At 37.4% G+C, this 20,247-nt stretch overlaps 1 protein-coding gene across 1 annotated transcript; it reads right to left on the bottom strand.

The window, feature by feature from the left end:
• Positions 1-5,368: 5,368 nt before the first annotated feature.
• AKIRIN2 (akirin 2) lies at positions 5,369-20,203 on the bottom strand. The gene is made up of 5 exons (XM_026666544.2): positions 19,484-20,203; positions 9,921-10,061; positions 8,009-8,158; positions 6,293-6,364; positions 5,369-6,058 (listed from the first exon to the last, which is right to left on the bottom strand). Exons 1-5 carry the CDS (start codon positions 19,686-19,688, stop codon positions 6,048-6,050), a joined length of 579 nt encoding a protein of 192 aa, XP_026522329.1. The 5' UTR covers positions 19,689-20,203; the 3' UTR covers positions 5,369-6,047.
• Positions 20,204-20,247: the final 44 nt, after the last annotated feature.

The following is a 20,247-nucleotide window of genomic DNA, read 5'->3' as shown; positions in this document are numbered from 1 at the left end:
CTTCCTGGGTTTTGCTTCTTTTCTAAGTAGGCATAGAAGTATCTACTTGCATAGAAGCAAGATAACGAGACACATTTTGGATTAAGATAACTTTTTAAGATTTTTCAAGCAGGGGGTGCCAGTTCAAGCCCATCTCTTCATCACTTAACCATCTATTTCTATTTTATGTTCATCATGCTGAATAGTTAGTTACTTGGACAATATATTTCCCTCCCTTTAAACTATTCTTTGAACAGTCTAATTTTTTTCTGCAGAGATCTTTGTTATTTTAAAACCAGCTATTTATACAAGATAGCTCTAAATTGCAACACATGCTCAATCTGGACAGTTGATGCTTAAATTTCTGTACACGGAGAAATTGGACATAGTTGAAACTCCTAAAGTTAAAAAAAAAAAGGTTAAGATTATCCACATACACTCCCAACATGTAGCTGACCTTGGTTCACCTGGTTTATTCACTGTTTTCAATTTATTGCTACCTTCCATATTATCAAGGCAGCAATTTAGATCACTCAGGCTTCAAAAACACAGGGTTCCTTTTAGTTGGCAGCAGGGTTGCAAGCACTTCAAAAGTGCACGCTTCCAGACTTCCCTCCCAGCTAGGAAGAAACGCACTAGAAGAAGCTGCTAATTTAAGTCAGTCTAACCTTCAATGAATAGATTCCTTAATGCCATGGTACCTTTTTTCAATCTTTAGAGAAAGTTAAAACAGTGCTTAGGTTAAAACAGTGCTTCTTTATAGATCACACTGTACACACTTCATTCAGGTTAACTCATTTATGCACGGAAATATGTCATATAAATTTTAAGTGAAATCTATGTCCAGCTGTATGACATTTCTAGCCACATTTTTAGTTCAATTAGAAAGTTTCATTCATACTAGAACTGCAACCTTAGAATCAATTCCCTGCTACTGTATCATGTACACACCCCTACCTTTTCTCTGAAAACTTTTGGTGTTCATGCAGGTTCTCAATTTTATCTCCACAATAATTCTATAGAATGGAATGCAAGAGGATGAATAGGGCCCAATGTAATATGGGTTTCATGTAAATTTTGAGAATTTCAACCTAAGCTTTCCAGGTCCAATTTACAATTGTAATCACCACATAACATTAAACTACCCGTGTTTCCCTGAAAATAAGATTGGGTCTTATTTTCTTTTGGGCCTCCAAATAAGCACTAGGGTTTATTTTTTTTATTTTTTGGGTGGTGGTGGTGGTGGTGTCTTCTTTTTTCCCCACATATAGGAGGCCCACTTCTGCTTGTTCAGTGAGGCAGGAGGCTGCGTGATGCACCAGTGCTGCCGTGCACTGTACTAGTGCCGCTACCACAAAGCAGGGGGGTGGAGCTGCCCCATGCACCCCGCACAGGCCTACCTCAAGGCCCCCACAGCCAGACCACCCACACCCCTACATATGCCTTGCCTCACGGTACCGCCTTCAGCAGCCCCATTCAGCAGGAGCCCACATGGCCATCGGCCCACTTCTGCAGCCACAATGGAGCAGGAAGGCAAGTGATGTGTTGGTGTTGCAGCTGCGAGATGGGGGGGATTGGGTGGAGCTGCAGTCCGCACTAGCCTACCTCAGGGCCCCTGCAGCCAGGCCATCCATGTCCTGACACCTGCCTTGCCTTGGCAACACACCACTTGACCTCCTGTTCCTTTGTGGCCACGAGCAAACAGAAGTGTGTTGGCGGGTCACGTAGGTTCCTGCTGTACATGGCTGCAAAGTGTTGGGGTGTGGATGGCCTGGCTGTGGGGGACCAGAGGTAAGTTGGTGCAGGGCGCGCAGGGTAGGTCCACCTCCATCACCTCATGGTTGTGGCTCTGTGAGCAACCAGATGGAATGGGTGGGTAACGCCACATATTCTTTAGCGCTTATTTTTGGGGTAGGGTTTATATTAGACACGTGCTAGGTCTTATTTTTGGGATAGGTCTTATTTTCAGGGAAACAGTCTTTGAACATATTTTCAGTTTTGTTAACAACAAACTGACATTCTCAAACTAATTATTTTAGAATGTGGAAGGCCCTCTCAATAAACCTATTATCCCAAATATAAATATGCAAACACATTTTTGCAAGGGACAGACACTGCAACTATTTGCAAGAAAAATGACATGTAAAGCAAATTGCCAATAATGCACAAAGAAGGCTTTCTTTACCATCCCATAGGGAGGTTTCTACTTGCAAGACTACCAACTGTTCATGAATACCACTGCAGGAGAAGAACAGACTTAGCATTTCAGCATGTAAACACTTTAATTAAGGTACTATATTCCGGTGAACCTCCATCTGGTGCCCCTCATCCCCATATCAAATACATGTTTTACATCGCTTTCCAAAGACCTCAGAGTAATTGTCTTATAGTTCACAGACCTTAGGGAATCAAAAGCACTTGATCTTAGCAGCAATAACTATACCATGTGCTTTAAGTCCATTCTGTGGCAAGGTATATCCAACGGCTTAGCACTATTTCCCCTTTAGTTTTTCAAAGGTTCAAAGCCAATAATCCAGTGCAAATGTACAGCGGAAGTGTATTAAAATCCATGAATCAAAATGGCAGAATTTCTGTAATAGAAATCTTGTTAAAATTACATACGTGCCAGGAAGATGAAACACTAACTTCTTGCTTAGAATAATTTGTTTCAAAGCAAAGAGGTGAATAGATGGGTATTTAAATGCAAGATGTCTGGGAATCTCATGTAAAACATGAACGTTAACATGAGAGTATAATTAAAATGCTTTTGTAGTGAATTCAGTAGCAGCAGCACTGTAAAAAGTCAATAAATGTAATGGATTCACTTAAGAGTGAAAAATAGTCCAAAAGGTCTAATCAAGTTTTCTTTATCCATATAAATGGCAACAACTTTACAATCTTGCAGCTGCAAGTAGGAAAATCTGGTAACTCCCTAAAGAAAGGTTCACACATTTGAATTCAGTTACAGTAACAGAAGTAAAAACAAATTATCCATTAAATAAGGTGCGTTATGGGAACATGTTCTTTTTAAACTTGGAAAACGAGCCACTGAGATAAACATTAAGGCAATTTTCTCCAACTTCAAATTGCTTTTGAAATTTTCAAAACCTCCCATCTGGGATGAAGAAAGTTTCTAAAAACATTAAAGTGGTTGCTCCTTAAGATATGCTGCTTCAGAAAGCATCTTGGTTAATCTCACATTTCTGAGATCAAAAAATATTCAGGCAGGACTTCCGGTTCAGATTTGGACTTTCTTTCTTCTTTGATTGATATCACCCCAGAAGGAGAAAGTGAGAACTCTGCCTTGGTTTGGACTGATTGATAACTTTGGGACTGTTTTATCTTTTTTATTTTCTTTTGAATATTCTGGTTGTTGTAAGAAGAAAGAAGGAGAAAAGAAAAGAAAAGATTTATAATGGCTCTTTCTGTTGAGGAACTAAGAAATGGTGTGGAAGAAGCTTTCCTTTTCTTAGAAATGGCGCTTACTAATTATCAACAAAAATTACAACAGATGAAGACAGCAGAGGAACAAGAAAGAAAGGAAGGAGCCATCTTTAATGAATCTCAGAATTTGATCCAGAAAAAGGAAGAGAGAAAGAAAAGAAAAGAAGAGAAAAGAAGAAAACTAAAGGATTTAAGGACTTAAGATTTAAAAACATTTAAGAAAGGGAAAAATAAAGTGCAAAACCAATATGATGATTGTAAACAAAGGGGAAAAGAAACGAGACAGAGAAGGGAAGCCGGTAAGGCAGAGGCTAGAAGAAGGGGGTAGAAAGGTTTGTTGGGAAAAGAAAGAAAGGGAAAAGGTGGAGAAAAGCTACAACGTTTTGAAATTAAATGGAAAAAGGAATTTTTATGGATAATGGATAAAGTATAATTTAAAAAAAAAAAAAAGATTTTGCAAGGTACATAAGATGAGATGGTAGTATTGCAATGGTTTAAGAGTTGATAAGAGATTAAAATGTTAAAATGTTTAAAAATGATTGGTTTTAAAACTTAATAATAGGAGAGGTTTAGAATATTGTTTTAATTAAAGAGTTTAATAAAATTATGGTATTGATGTTATTATAAAATTTTTATTATAGTATTTCTTTTAATATTTGGATTTATTCTCTAATTATGCACTTAATTGTGTTGGATGTATTAGTTAGATAGAATGTACCGAGCAAAATCTGATTGGGTATTAGATATTATTTTAAAGATTAATTTGATTAACTTAGGGGGAGATAGAAAGGCATCATACTCTGATTAATGATTTCAGGAGAAACTGATTTTCTTTTTTTTCATAAGGGATGAGACAAAGGGATGATAAAAATGGACAAAAGATACAAATATAATGATTTAAACTAAGATGATTAATTAAGGTAGAATTAAGAAGTGTGAAATATGTGGAGAAGTTAATATAGAAGGCTTAGAATGGTAAATAAAATAAGTAATGATATGTAAGATGAGCATGAATATAATTGAAGTCCATGAAGAGAGAGACACCTGGGTCCAAGTTACTTTCCAAAAGATATTTTTTTTATGTTTTGTGTGTTGTGTGTATATGTCTTTTTTGGGGGAGAATTGGTAAAACTTGTAGAAATATAGAATGAGAATAATGGTAACTAAGTCAGAAAGAAACAGATGAAATAATAATAATGATATTGAATAAGAGTAAAGAGAAGTAAAGAGAAATTGAATAAGAGGTTTTGGTATATTATATGGAAATGGTTTAAAACAGAATCATAATTTATCTGACTTGTTAAATTTACAAGGGAAAAGGTTTAAACATGTAATGAATAATGATAATTTGTATGTTTTAAAAATTAATAAAACTTGTTTAAAAAAAAAAAAAAATATTCAGGCATATTCATTATGTAAGGTATGCCTGTGAGAAGAGGAACATGAAGAGATTATACCTGCTTCACCCATAATTTCTGCCAGCCTCACCTGCAGGAAGGTGGCTGCCTATAGCAAAAGCAAAAACCACCTTCCTTCAGTATCAGTGAAGGCTTTGCTAACAGTTTAGAAGCTTGATTTTTCCATGAGGAACAATACAAAAAGGGTTGTGACTACAGGAGGTTCTCCAGTGAAGATTCACTTTTCTACATATGAGGATGATGAAAACTATGGAGGAATGAAGGCAGCATGCCCATACCCTCTTTGCTCATACAACTTATGTGAAAGGAATGCTTGTTGAGGGCCAAAATTACCTACAAAATCTTAAATGAGCCCTCTGCATGCCAGTCAACCTTAACAACAAAGCTTTCTAAAACATTTGTATCTATACCTTTCTTTCTGAACTATTGGCTAATAAATATTAAACATAGAAGATTTATTTAGTACACTCACATCTATTTTATTTGAATGATGGCAAAAATGCCATTTATATAGGTAAAAACACAGGTTAGAAGTAAATGTTTTATTCTTTCAACTAAATTCCAGTACTACAAGGGCAGTAAAACAATGATACACTGAAAAATTGCAGCAATAAACATTTGTTAAAGACTGATAGAATAAATAAAACCTACAAAAATGAGAACTTATATAAACCCATTCTTAACCCCCCCCAAAAATCATGGAATACAAAAATGCCCTCCTTCACTATTTCACAGGCAGTACTGTGGGCTATTTGCTTAGAAGTTGTCCAGGGATTCCATTCTAATTTAACTGTGAATACAACTTTGTAGTGCACAGTTATGAAAACCACACTAACTTCAGTCAGAAGTGTCATTCTACACTTTTATTTACACAACCAGTTAAGGGCAGAGTTCTAATACACCAGTTTTAATCCTTTTACTTTTCAAACTTATTAACAGAAGCCAAATTGTAATGATACAGCAAATGAGACCACTGGTATTAACAGGTAGCAAAGGTCCACATCCAGGTGGTACTGACATCAGGGAGCACTCCAAAACCAGTTGCTGCATAAGAGTGGTTGCCACTGACAAAAGCTTGAAATAACCAGTGTATACAGAGGAGGTGGGGAGGGGAGAGGGAATATGGCATTGTTGCAAGTCTTTAAAGGACAGCTTGCAACAACAGAACTAGGTTTCAGGGCTGCCCACATATGCAGAAAACATGATTCATGAAACATCTGAAAAGGAAAAAAGAATCAAGTCAAGAAATAATATAACCAAAGAATTTACACAACTAAAGCTCAGCAAGAACCCAGTTGAAACTATATCCCTGTGAAGATCACTCCACATTTGGGGTGATTCTACTCTTAGAAAGAAGAGTAGAAAAGTGGAGAATTCCACTCCACTCCATTCTATCTACTTTCTCAAGCCACCAAAATCTAACATCAAGGAAGATAGCTTAAAATACTTACAACTTGCAGGCTGTTCTCCATATCGTCGCATGATCTGATCATGCGTAAACTTCACAAATGCGTCATACTGTTCTGTGATCAAGGAATATTTAAAGTAAGGTACCATATATAAAAGTGCTTCTTTACAAGACAAACACAAGGAAAATATCCTTTATTTTCAACAGTGCATCCAGAGATGGAATTCAATGTTTAGCATACACAGATGAATGTGCTAGCTGAAACATGAATCTTATTTTACTCCATGTGCCTTTAAAATTTGTTTTTAAGGTTGTGGTATAATCTGAAGAAATGCTGAGTGAATGTCAAGGGGATGATGAATTGCCTTCCCTCATGAAAATAAACCACTACCCTATGCATATTGTATCAGCTCCTTCAGTATTATGACTAAACAATTAAGCATTTTCTCCAGTCTAGGGCTGCATATTTTGGATGACCTCAAAGGGTCACAAGTGGCATAGCCTAGGGACATAATGCCGCAGTATTTTATTACATTTTGGTTAGCACTGAAAATTATTTTCTTAATTATGCAGAAAAGGCTAATAGTATGCTACCAAGATTTGACTAAAATATTTTCACTCAATAACATTTCCACTGCATATAATATATGGATATATGCAAATTTCTCAACTGCTGGTGTAACAGTTGTGTCTTTCCTTCATTTTCCACAAGGATAAATCATCCCTGAGGAGAATGCCCTATTGTACAATTGAAACCTTCTCATATAAAAGGAGATATAGTTCACTCTCTACATCAGGAGTGTCAAACTCAATTTCATTGAGGGCTGCATCAGGATTGTGTTTGACCTCGGGGGGACGGAAGGCATGACAAGGGAAGTATGGCCAGCTTGACATCACTTGAGACTCCCGTTTTCGGTCATGACGGCCCACCCGGGCTCCGTTTTCAGCCACGATAGCCTTCTGCAGCCCTCTGCGAGCAAAAATGGAGCTCAGGGGGCCAGGCACAGCCTCCCCGAGCTCAGTTTTCGCTGGCAGAGGGTTGCAAGAGGCTGTCGTGGCTGAAAACGGAGCCCAGGAGTATCACACATGGCCTCCCAAGTTCAGTTTCCACTGGCAGAGGTACTGTGGGCCGGTCCTTTGCTGCTTCCAGGACAGGCCATACCTAAGCACCGCACGGGCCACATCTGGCCCATGGGCCTTGAGTTTGACACCTCTGCTCTACATTAACGAAAACCCAGATTCTACCCTTATGTGACTTAACGAAAGTTGAAACAGGTGATTGGCATCCTTGTTATTAGTGAATGATACTCAAAATGTAAGGAAACTTGCAGCGTATATAGTAGTTACTGATGGTATCTTAATATTAATCAAATGCTTCTCAAAATGTGAATTAATACAGAGTGCTGATACTTATAGTATCCCATCTTCCTCTCCATCCTCATCAACTGTAATTTGTCAAGCTAAGAAGCAGGCAACCTAGAAGCTACCAAATGTTAGCTAAGAACATTCAGAATTCCTAAACATTAATCTTAAGTGTGGTTAAAGATAGTTAAAAACATCTAAAAAAACCTAAATGATTTCAAAGTTAAGTGGTGTAAATTAATCATACTCTTCCTGCAAAGCAAGAAAGGTCATTATTGAAACTAGAGTAAAGTATAGAAATTGCCACCCAGAAATATGTAGTCATACAACTCATATCAACAAGCCAAGCAACAGGATGGAAAAAAAATAGCTGACTTACATTTTGTTTTTATCATACCTGCAAGTTTTGTGGTCAAGATTTCTTCATACTCTTCACGAATTTTCTCTTCACGTTCTTTGAGCAAGCGTTCACAGATCATTCCAACTTGTCTGAGAGTAAAGAGGGGCTGTTCTTTTTTCAGTGGTGGTGACGCTGCAGATGAAGTACCTTTGAACAAATTATTTCCAGAGGTAATTCAAGTATGCTTTAGGGCATCTTCTAGATTAATGCAGATAATAGTTCACTTTAAAGTACTTTCAGAATCAGATTACAATCATATAACTTAAATTCTAATTAAAATGACTGCATTTATAGCCCACTAGCTTTAGTACATTTTAAGTACAAGCCTCTGAATTATATATTGGCTATATATTAAAATCAGTAATTTTTATAACTATAGAGCCATCTTATTGTAGTGAACAAGGCGACCAGACTCGAAACTGGGTAACCATGAGTTCTAGTCCTGCCTTTGACAGAAGCCAGCTGGATGACCTTGGGTCAGTCACTCTCAGCCTAGAAAGCAAGCAGTGGTAAATTACCTTCAAAAACCCTTGCTCAGAAAAACTGCAGGGACTAGTTTAAGCAGTCACTAGGAGTAAAAAACTGACTTGAAGGCTCACCTGAACACACACACACACACACACACACACACACGTTAGAACTATAGAAGTATGTTGCTGTGAGTAGACGGCAATATAACTTTTCTAAATAAATAAATAAAGGCCCATCAGATGTAGTAACGGTAGACATGTCAAATTTCCCATTCAGATGTTTTATTTACAAATGGCTAAAAGTGAATATGACCCAGAATTCTCATGAGTTTCACTCCCCAATGACCTCCTAAAGATAGGAAAGGGGGGACAGATCTCACTAATTTTTCTTTCCCCTCACAGCCCCATTACATCAGCTATATTAATTTTATTAGATGTACATCCTGCATTTTCTCTAGAAGCTTAAGGAGGCATACCATAGAGTAAAATGGTTTGAGCAAGTGGCTAGCTCAAAAACAGCTTTGACAGGTGAAGGTGAACTAGAACATGGATCTTCCCAGTGTTAATCTAGCACGGAAACAACCAGATTACATTGCTTCTCCTTGATTGAACCACGATTAGGCAGCCTCATAGCAATGTTCCCAGGGAAGTGACAATGGATAGTTAAAAAGCTTGAGCAATTAGTAAAATTATTTTTCTTTCCAGTGAGGCTTAGCATCGTTAAGAGTTACTCCCAAAAAATGAAAGATCAATTCAATTCATTTCTGAATTTATAAAATATGGGTTATTCCAAGTCCATTTATCATGCAAAATTCATTCAACAAAAGATGGGGAAAGGATATAACTAAAATATTATACATTGTTAATAATTTAAATATTACTCCAAGAACCTAAATATTGTAAAAATTTGAAGTTGTAAGTTGCATAACATTAAGACAGTAACTGTGAAGACTGATGAAGAACCTTCCCATTGGTGGCCATATCTTATGCATTGCTTTGCCTTCCAAGGTGATGATGTCCCCAACCTACAGGCCCTCAAGATCTTTCTACTGCATGTATGTGGAAACTAATAATTCTTGGGCTTAATCAGATTTGTTGATGTGGTTTATATTGTTTTGCTTATACTGTAAACTATCTCAAACCTGTAAATTTAACAGACTGGAAATAAAATAAATGAAAAAAGATCTTGTGTCTCTTTTCTTTCTCATTACTGCACCAGCCTACCCTACAAGTGTGTTCTGGAAGATCTCTAACACTGAAAGGATGGCTCAAGCTGCTGGAACACCAAAACCTGTTCTGCAAGCAGTATCTATTCAGCTGGATAAACGTCATTACATTATAGCTTAAACTCATTCTAGTAATAATAATACAGCACTGTGATTCTTTTGATTCTCTGTTTAGAGAAAAACACAATCTGACTCAAATTCTAAAATCTTCACCTGGCAAAGCTGGTCCAGAAAGGAGAAATGCTTGTGACTGTGCATCAGTAGAACAACAAGGATCTGTTTGGTGAAAGTTTTCTAGATGTCTTCTCTTCTGCATGCGTTTGTATTCCTGTTTTATATTGTACAGAATTTGCTCTAGAAAAAAGAAATATATTGAATATGATTATGAATTCTAACTCAATCATTTCAAACAATTTAAACTAAGAGAAAGTACTCTAATGAATGGCATTAAAGGTAGTGTCAATTGTTTCAGAAGTTTAACTTATCAATTCAAATTATCAACTAAAAATCATACTACAATTTCCAACCCTATTCACATCTTTCATATAGCTGCAAGATATAGATGGAGATAAAGAAAACAGCATTACGCCCACTGATAGATGCTTTCCCCTAGAAAATAGCAAGACAATTAGCAGAACATAACCAATACCTATGTCTTCCTTCTACAACATAACACTAGTGAAAACATAATTCATATATCTTTCCAGATTTGAGACCAAGAAAGGTATAAAACGCACATTTTATTCCTACATGTATATAATATTGTTCCATTGGATAGTTACGTTACATTACAGAAGCATCCACAGTTTTTGCAGTACAGGTAATCTTTGACTTACAACCATTCATTCAGTGACCATTTGAAGTTACAACAGCACTGAAAAAACTGATTTATGACCATTTTTCACATGACCTTTGTAGCATCCCCATGTTCATGTGATCAAAATTTGGATGCTTGGCAACTGGCATGTATTTATGACAGTTGCGGTGTCCTGGGGTCATGTGTTCACCATTTGCAACCTTCTGACAAGCAAAGTGGTGGCTCCGTCTCTCAGGAACACCATTCCCCGATATTAGAATGGCCCCCTCACTAACACTCTTCCGAAAGGCACTGAAGACCTGGTTTGCCAGCGGGCCTGGGGAACCCAGAGAGGGGTGGAGCCCATCTGGTGGCTAGTGTGATCTGCTGTCGTCGGGGAGGGGAGTGGGAGTTGGTGTTTGATTTTTTGTTTTGTTTTTTGTTTTTCCAAATTTTGTTCTATTGTACTTTACTAATTTATTTGATTCTTTTTGTTAGTTTTTATTGTTTTTATTTTAAATATGGTTTTACATTGTGTAAGCCGCCTCGAGTCACCATGGGCGAATAGGCGGCAATATAAATTAAATAAATAAATAAGTCAATGGGGAATTGACTTAACCGTGTTACTACTTAACAACTGCATTGATTCACTTGTGAGGCAAAACTCACTTAATAACTGTCTTGCTTAGTAATGGAAATTTTGGACTGAATTATGGACTAAGTCCAGGACTATCTCTAATAGTTCGCTGCATACATATCTTCAATAAGAGCAATCAAGTATATTTTGTATTGAAAGCTACTATATTATTTCTGCTATGAAAATTCAGCACTGTCTTTTCCCTCATCCAAAGCAGAATGTCTACAGAAGCAACCATTATTGTATTGCAGTGGTACCTTGGTACTCAACTGCTTTGAAACTCATTGAATTTGGTACTCAACCCATTGTGACATGAAAATTTTGTACTGGTACTCGTTGGGTACTCAAGCCACAAGCTAGAACTTGTCGGTGTCAGCTGCCATGTGATTCACTACATTATTCCTTATGGGAAAAATTTGTTTGACTTCTGCAACAAATTAAGGATGAGTACCAAGGTACCACTGTTATTTGAGAATCTTTCTTGTTCATGACCAAACAAGTATATTTTTGCATGCCTATTATATCGCCAAGAACATTTAATTGCTTCACAGAAAACTTAGAAACATATTTTTATTCTGCCAATAGATTATACCTAGCACTAAGTATATAACAAAAAGCACATTACTTTAAATTATTATATATAAAATTTTATCATTTGGAGGTCTATACCCTGCAATTCACATAAAAATTTGCCTCTTTCCAATATATTATTTTGGAATCCAGATGCACACCTCATGGTTGCTAACTCTTTCAATTTACCAACAACTCTTCATGCTATGGACTCTTATTCATTCTTACAGCCTTTCCCAACGGAAGCTTAGTTTAACAATTAAACTCAATAAATAATTGTATACATTTATACCCAGAAAAAAATACTGAAGGGGGAAAGAAAGAAAAACAGTAAAAACAATCTCAGGTGTACAATCTTCTAGCTAGGAAATCTCTATACTTAGAAAACTGTGAGCCACTATTTTACAATAATGAACTTTTTAGGCAAACAAGTTCAGTTATGGGGCATTGGAGACTACAGTGGACATAAGGATATCCAAATCAGCAACATGAAGCTTGAAGGCACCAACTAGCCACCCTTGCTAATATTATTAGCAAATCTACACTTATTATTGAAGTGTACTCTATCCACACTGCTAAAGGCAGGAATCTTATTCTCCCCCTTAATTGTCCCATGATAGCAGCTGCAATTCCTCCTACTAAAAGGGATTAGCAGTTCTACAGTTTTTTTTAATAATTACTGTAGAAAAGCTACCAACTTGCAAGAATCTGGTTTCAACTTGATCACAAATCTATTAAATATGCCTTCATCAAATCAGGCTCACAGTTTATTCCAACATCAGTAACATTTCCATAGATTTCCTGTCAGGGCATATAAAAATCATTGACTTTTTAAATAAAATAAAACTATTTTATAAAAATGGAAAATGGATTTTAAAAGGTTCTGAGATAGTTTAGAAAATGATTAGAATTCAAAAGGTAATTTGTAATTATATTCTAGGGTACTAAAAATATGAGAACAGTTAACAAACTGCTGTAAAAGTGCAACATCAACTAAAAGACAGTATATGATGAAGTACATCTGGAAAAGGGGTAAAAATTTGACTATGACTTCAAAAATAAAGTAAAACAAAATGACGAACAGACTACATTCCTGAATTTGAGGAAAAAGCTTTTATCCTGAAGTATGTCATCAAAATGTTTAGTATACAGTTTTGTCAGCGATAATAAATTCATCTGAGATTTTAAAAAATCCAAAGAAATGATTATAAGCATACATGATTGCAGTATTCCATTAATATAGCAATAGAATTTGGTGCTTTATAAATGTAATTAGTTTGGAGCAGGTGTCCTGAACAAAACAGGGAAATCTAAATTAATTCTCCCAAAATGTATTTGATGTAACACTTGCTATTGTTTTAAGACTGCTGGCTATCACAATTGTTGCAGGATCCACGTGATTTAAAAATATAAATCAAGATCCTTTTAAACAAATTAAACTTGAGCTGACAAGCAGAACAAATCCTGAAAACATCATCCCAAATAAAAAAGAATACTTTTTCTAAGCCTGTTTTCTCATCTGAAAAGAACCATAGCATTGATTTTCTCACTTGGACCACTGAAATATGCAATTATCAGGGTCAATATTCCAACACAGGGCTAAATATTGCTGATGAAATTTTTAAAAGCCACACAACTCCAGTGACCAAACTTCTATCAGCAATAGACAATTCTACTGGTACACAAAAAATCTGGAATACATTCAAAATACAATTACAGTAAACCTGTTATTTTCTTTTCAGAAAAAAGCAATAAATCTTGTATTCCTCTTATCAAAGAGGAATAATTTATTACCAAAATCTAACTTGTATTTTAAGATACACCCCAAGGGGGATGATTATTAAAAAAAAATAAAAAATGCTTATCAAGATTTTGTTAAATATTACCTTTCTTCAGAAAACAAAAACATAATACAATTTTAAAGATGGTTGTTGTCCTATATATAATTGCAAAACTATTAATTCTCATCTTGGAATTTAAGTTGATTTAACTTGTATTACTATTACTATTATTACTATTATTATTATTATTATTATTATTATTATTATTATTATTATTATTAATCATCATCATCATCATCATCATCATTCTTCCAGTACACTGGAGAAACAAAATTCTGAATGTTGATGAATTTATATTAAATTTTTATCAAAGATGCATTTTCACTATAAATGAGAATAAAATCTTCCTAACTAATTAAAGTATTGTGGTTTGAATTATCTGAATTTGAATAATTTAACTATTTAAGTGTATTGAATTAAATCCTTTCAATTTCCTTTATAAGACTGTTGTTAAATGCTGCTAGATAATGAGCTTAAACAATATGCATGCTCATGCAGATTTGCCATCAACAGGGAACACATTAGGATCGGCAAAGCTAATGTCAGGAAGGCAAAAGCTTGAAATGAGTTAAGATTGCTAAAGAATGATAAGAACAATATTGAGGGCTTCCTGGATATATGGTGAAGAACCAAATTACTGAAGGAGACAAATTATTCTCCTTAAAAAAAAGTGGGGAAAGGAGAAACTACAGACTAATCTGACACTGATGTCTTCTCATAATATATTTTATTCAAATATATCATACCCCAATTTTCTAGTGACTCAATGAAATATGATGCAACATTGATCCATTTCAATAATGTAATCATTGTTCCATCACAATAATGTAAACAGCACCACTTCCACATTATGCCTATTATTTTGCCATCTATAACCTCAGTTTCCCTTTGACACATAAATAGCTTGACATTTTCAATGTATGTTACACTATTATTACAAGTGTCATTATTATTTAGTAATCAGTGTATATACAGCAACAAGACATATTAGTTCTTCAAGACAATCAAGTGCTCTTCCAGGTATAGCATCCTTGATACTGACTATTCTTGCTTCAAGCAGTACACATAGAACTGACTTTGTGAGGTGGATTCATGTCAATCATACTAGCACAATAGCCAGTATTTTGTTTAGTACGGATTTTAATTTTTAAGAAAAAGGAAATCTAGGAAAAAGATTTTAATATATAACCCAAATTATTATCATTCTGATATTATTTAAGTTAGATATTAAATACATAATTTTACTTTTGGAATAAAATAAATATTGGAGAGGATATTTAAAATATTCTATGGAGACTTAAACTGGTAAAAAAAAAATCAACTGACATAATATCTACACACTTTTTCAAGTTGACACAAAGTATGGTGCATCTCACATAATAAAGGCAAATACCGTTATCAACACGTCAATAATATTTCTAACTAACTTTACTATTTTTTTATTGTGAAGTACAAGGCTTTCAGCTTTTCAAATAAGGCACCACCAATATTGGGATACAAAGTACTAGGGGACTATTGTTCAACCAAGCCAATTTTTAAAATGTTGTTGCAAAAGCAATTCACTGGAACAATGTCCTAAGACTTTGGCTCATATGACTACATAGGTTGCCAGAAGCATTTATGAATGGAAGCCAAGTCCATTAACACTGAATCTTGGCAGTAATTATTCCAACATTCTAAATATGCCCTATGATGGTTCAGTCATACATTTAAGTCATCAAATGATAAATGGACATATGTGAAGTAGTTTAAAACAGTTCTCACTACATAATTTAAATGTTCAAAGTCGAGCAACTGTGAAAATTTTTGAAATAGCTATATTCTAAATAAATGTAAGCCTCCATCTAGTAATTTAAAAACTTTATACTGCACTATATGGTTCTCATTAAAATGGATGTATCAAGAGTGTGCTAAGTCAAAATTCTCTTACTACACAAGAAATGATTCAATTCTGGGTATATTTTCTTTTAAGTTCCTGAGTAAATCATGGGATTATTCCAGGTATATACCCCACATATGATTGTAGCTGCAATGAAATGATTAGTAATCTATTATAAGGTTATTTAGTTGGAAATGGAACCACATGGTGGAATGAGTATGTATGTATGTAAAACTGAGAATTCAGGAAACTCAGATTTAAATTCCTACTGAGCTATGATGTTTACTTGGTGACTTTGCACTTATCAGTATAATCCAACCTTTCAAAGTTGTTGATGACAGCATAGCACACCCCTATTTTGATCTTTTGGGGAAAGGTATTGTACAAGTGTCGTAAATAAAGATACAAATGTATTAATTTTATATTTTGTTAAATGAAAAACAGTCTTAAGTTTGATTAGGTGGCCTTACAAATCCAGCAAAATAAATAATTATTGAATTTACATTCTAGTTCTCTTTCCCCAAGTACCTCAAATCTCTGAAATTCTCTACTTTCCACAATAAAATTGAAGGAGTTAAGGCACAGAAAAGAACCCATTAATAAATAAATATACTGTAATACAAATATAATCATGTTCATTTTTAAATAAAACTTTCAATTACTTTAGCATATAATCCTATATTTTACACATAGGCTAGTCCTACTGTTAAACAACTTACCTCTAGGTAATGCACAAAAATGTAATATATTTCACTGCATATTTTCCATACACAACATTTTAAAGATCTTACAATTGGGAAATAATTTAGTATATATTTTATTAACTACAAAAGTTGTATTGATCATTTTAAAACTGACCTATTTTATGGGGGAAGGGTGCTTGTGCTATTTATTTAAGTGAAGTATTGTAAATCATTGAATTAGAACTCCCAGCATTCCACACTGTTGGCAAAGCTGCCTGGATATTCTGGGAGTTGTGGTTAACATTATTTTGTCCACTGAATCTATAGACTCTGCCTTGAAAATAAACATGTGATACAGAAATTTTCTAAAATGTTTAATGAGATATGAACTGTAGGCACTACAAATAGTAATACAAATAGTAGCACCTGTGTTTTGTGTGACATCTGTTTTCTATCAACTGCCCCCATAATAGAAGTATGACAGCTAGCAACAAACTATGAAATATGCCAAAGGCATTCTGCAGTATCTATCATTCTTCAAATATCAAGTTATCAGAAATTAGTATTAACAAACTAAAGCCATGCTATAACAGATTCATCAACAAGGAACACCACACATTTCTATAAAAATCTACAGAATACTCACTGAAAATTGTAAATACAAATGTTGACACACCACAATTAACAATTAAAATATTTCTAGTGATGCTATACGTCAGGGGTGTCAAACTATGACATGTTGTTGCCACGACACATCACTTTCCCCCTTCGCTAAAATGGAGATGGGCGTGGCCAGCACACGAAGCATCCAGGCTGCGAGTTTGACACCCCTGCTACAAGTAGTAGAATGCTTCATTAGACATGGGTTAGACTAGATAACCACAAAGACCCCACCAACTCTTTTATTCTATGATTCTTATGATTCATTAGGCAATAACACTGTTATTCTTCCACAGCAAAGATGTTTCAGGTGCAAATTTTCCTGCAAGATAGGTTCAACCAAGAGAATGGACATTTCAAAGCTGCTCAGTTAAGTTTTCATAGCAGCAGAGTAGAGGGGCTTGTACTTAGGATTTCCCTATCTTTACCCAACAAACTATATCAGTTCTCATTAGTTTAAATATATGCCTATCTTTATTAGATCAGAATGTTACACCATCATAGATTTTTTAACATGATGCAAGCATTTTTTTAGGCAGAAAGAAAATGAAAAATTGAAAATGTATTCATATATTGTGAACACACACTTCAAAGGAACATATCTGAGTGACAGATTTTGCACAATACAAAATTATGTGTATGTGTGTGGAATTATTGATCTCCTGTCTTAATTAGGATCTTAGAAACCTCATTATTAAATATTTAACTACAAGGCTGTTTCTGCACAATTAACCTGTCTATATTCTATTTTAAATGGCATTGCTTAGCTTAGCCAACCACCCATTTATACCTTTCAACAGCATTATTCTTTAATAGGTTTTTCCAGGAGCTCCTTATGTTTCAAAAGTGTGTTTTCCAATGACTGCAAGCTGTTTAATGACTTGAGATGCCTAGCTGTCCACTGCACTGAATCAATTTTAAACCCTTACTTACATTAAATATTCATTAAGATGAATATTTCTTTCTACTTTCAGTGAAGTCACTCATTTTATCTGGTAATAAACAGTTGGTTGCATTTAGTTTTAACAATGGTTACTTTATAACAATGATGAAGATACATAACTTGTCCCACTGACTCTAAAAGCTGCTCACTCAGGAAATATTCCAGCATTTCTAGCATCCCATTAAATTCAGCAGTAGCAGGTAAATTTGATGGGATACTAAATAAATGCTCAGTGCTGTATCATCTAATCCTTTTCCTCAAATGCCAAGGAAGAATCAAAATATTTGCTTGCAGAATGTTGAAAGTAGGCTAAAGTTCACCCGAGTTTAGGGGTACCAATTGCTTACTCAATTTATAGGCCAGGATATGAATATTTCAGATTGTAACCTGAAGTCTCAGGAGAATAGATGAATATCATAAACTCTTGACGTTGTAATAATTTTAAAATGTCCATTAAAAAAGCATCCTTCAAAATCAAAGACATTTCCACAGTCTAATGCTCATGTCAAAAGAATTTACTATGTAAGCATATTTGTACAGTGTCACTCCTTACTAATATGGCAATGCATCTATCTCATGAACTGATGCAAAATCAACATTCCCAACAGGCAAGTACACTTTTAGATAATTATGGAATAAGAACTGTAGCAGTGTGAAAAGGGGGAAAAAAAGGTTTTTCTTAAAAGCAGAGAGATATGAAAACAATACTGGAGAAAAGGCCATTTACAGTCATTATGAGAAACCACATTGTGAGGTAAGGTGAGGTAATCCTCACCTTCAGAGGGACAACCCAGCAAGCCTCGGTTTTGCCACTAATTTGTCTTTGTGTGACATATAACCCACCTTAATCTTAGCTGCTACTCTAAACACACCCTTTATCCCTAAGCTTCAGGAAACGTGGGCACTCTCGGCCTTAAAATCCTAAGCTAAAGAGGAAGGGGGAAGGCAGCTGTCCTCTCGTCTTGTAAGGCGGCCCGGCCCCTTTCCCAAACGGCCTGGAGTGGGGTGATTGATGGCAGACCCCGACCAGGTCCGCCCCTCCTGCGCTGCGAAGCTCGGGGAAATCGCCCCCTCCGTCTATAATAAGCCCAGGCAAAGGAGCTCACGCTACTCCCCGGAGTTAATGGCTTCCAGCAAACCGATCGATCGGTCGCCCGCACCGGGAGGGGATCCAAGAAGGGCAGAGAGACCGGCGGGGGGGGAGGAGGGGAAGGGCAGAGGAGGAGGAGGAGGAGAAAGGGGCTGCTGCATTCGAGCCTTTCTCGGCCGAGGAGAGCACCGCCTCTCCCTCGCGATAACTCCCCAGTTCCTCTTTCTCGCCCGCCGCACCAATACCTCTCGCACCGCCCAGGCCGGCCTTCTCCCAAGGGGAGGCAAAGGTGCGGCGGTGGGAAGCGTATTTCTCCCCTCCCCCCCGCCGCCGCCCTCTCAAACCGGCGCAGAAAGAAAGGCCGACAGTCGTGGTCCTCCTCTTCCTCCTCCCAGCCCAGGACGAACCCCTTCGGGGGCCTCTCCCGTATTTGCCACTTCCCCACCCCCACCGCGGGGAGGGCGGCCATTTCCATTGTGCCGACACCGCGGCGAAAGTAAAAAGAAAAAAAGGGGGGGAAGGGAAGGAGGGTGGCGACGGCTTCTGTGGGAAAGGAAAGGCCGGGCCCGACACCCCCCCCCCACATTCGGAGGGGAAGGAGGCTTCCGAGACTGTCTCTTGTCGTCCCCCTCACTCGTTCGCCCAACGCCCCTTCCCCGGCCCCACCCCTCTTTTACCTGTGGTGAGGCGAGTGGACACTTCCCCGAAGGGCGAAGGCTCCATGCGCAGGTATTTCTGCGGGGACGAGGCAAAAGAGGCCGAAGAGGAAGAGGCGGCGGCGGCCGAGGCGGACAATGGAGTGCAACGCCGTCGTTTCGGCGAGGCCGGGCTCAGCAAAGGGTCGAAATCGAGAGTCCGTTTTAAGGTCGCGCCGCACGCCATGGCCGAGCCGTGGGGGGAGGGGAGGGAGGGCGGAGGAAGAGGAAGAGGAGGAAAAAGGAGAAGGGGCTCAGCAGCTGAGCCGGCCGGGCCTTTCGCACCGAAGGAGCGGCCAGAAGGACTGACACGGGGGTTGCGGAGGAAGAGGAGAGCTTCCCGAAGTGCCGGGTCTTCTCAAACGCCCGGTCGCCACCGCTCTGCGCCGCTTCGGCTTTCTCCTGCCGGCCGCCGGCTCCGCCTGCGTCTCCAGGGAGCGGCCCGGAGCTTTGGGCCCGGCTCAGCTGGACTTGTAGGCTCCGCCCGCGGCAAATCCGCCCCGGGTCGTATCCGGGAGGGTGTCTAGGCCGGTGGGGGCGGCTTGACGGGAGGCTACCCGGCCTAGAGCCGCCGATGAAGAGCGATGACTGCGGCGGTGGCCGTCGCGCGTCTCTCTGTGACTCTTCCACACCAGCAATATGGCGTCAATAACAACGCCGCTGATTCAAAAACCAGCTCTCGCCAATGCGCTTGCGCGGCGTGGAGGTGGTGGCCGGCCTAAAGGATCAGGGGAGTTGTGGTTTAT

This window comes from Notechis scutatus, chromosome 1 (genome assembly GCF_049901735.1).
Source record: "Notechis scutatus isolate UNSWTSFEM ecotype Mainland chromosome 1, rNotScu1.2, whole genome shotgun sequence".
NCBI classification, from domain to species: Eukaryota; Metazoa; Chordata; class Lepidosauria; order Squamata; family Elapidae; genus Notechis; species Notechis scutatus.
Note: the sequence above shows the minus strand (reverse complement) of the source record. Positions and strands in the feature narration are given on the sequence as shown.

Coding starts and splice junctions, on each gene's coding strand:
- AKIRIN2 (XM_026666544.2), bottom strand. CDS start 19,688: ATGGCGTGCGGCGCGACCTTAAAACGGACTCTCGATTTCGACCCTTTG. Junction 8,159..9,920: donor TTCTGGACCAGCTTTGCCAG/GTGAAGATTTTA, acceptor ATTTGTTCAAAG/GTACTTCATCTGCAGCGTCA. Junction 6,365..8,008: donor CTTGACCACAAAACTTGCAG/GTATGATAAAAA, acceptor CCTTGATCACAG/AACAGTATGACGCATTTGTG.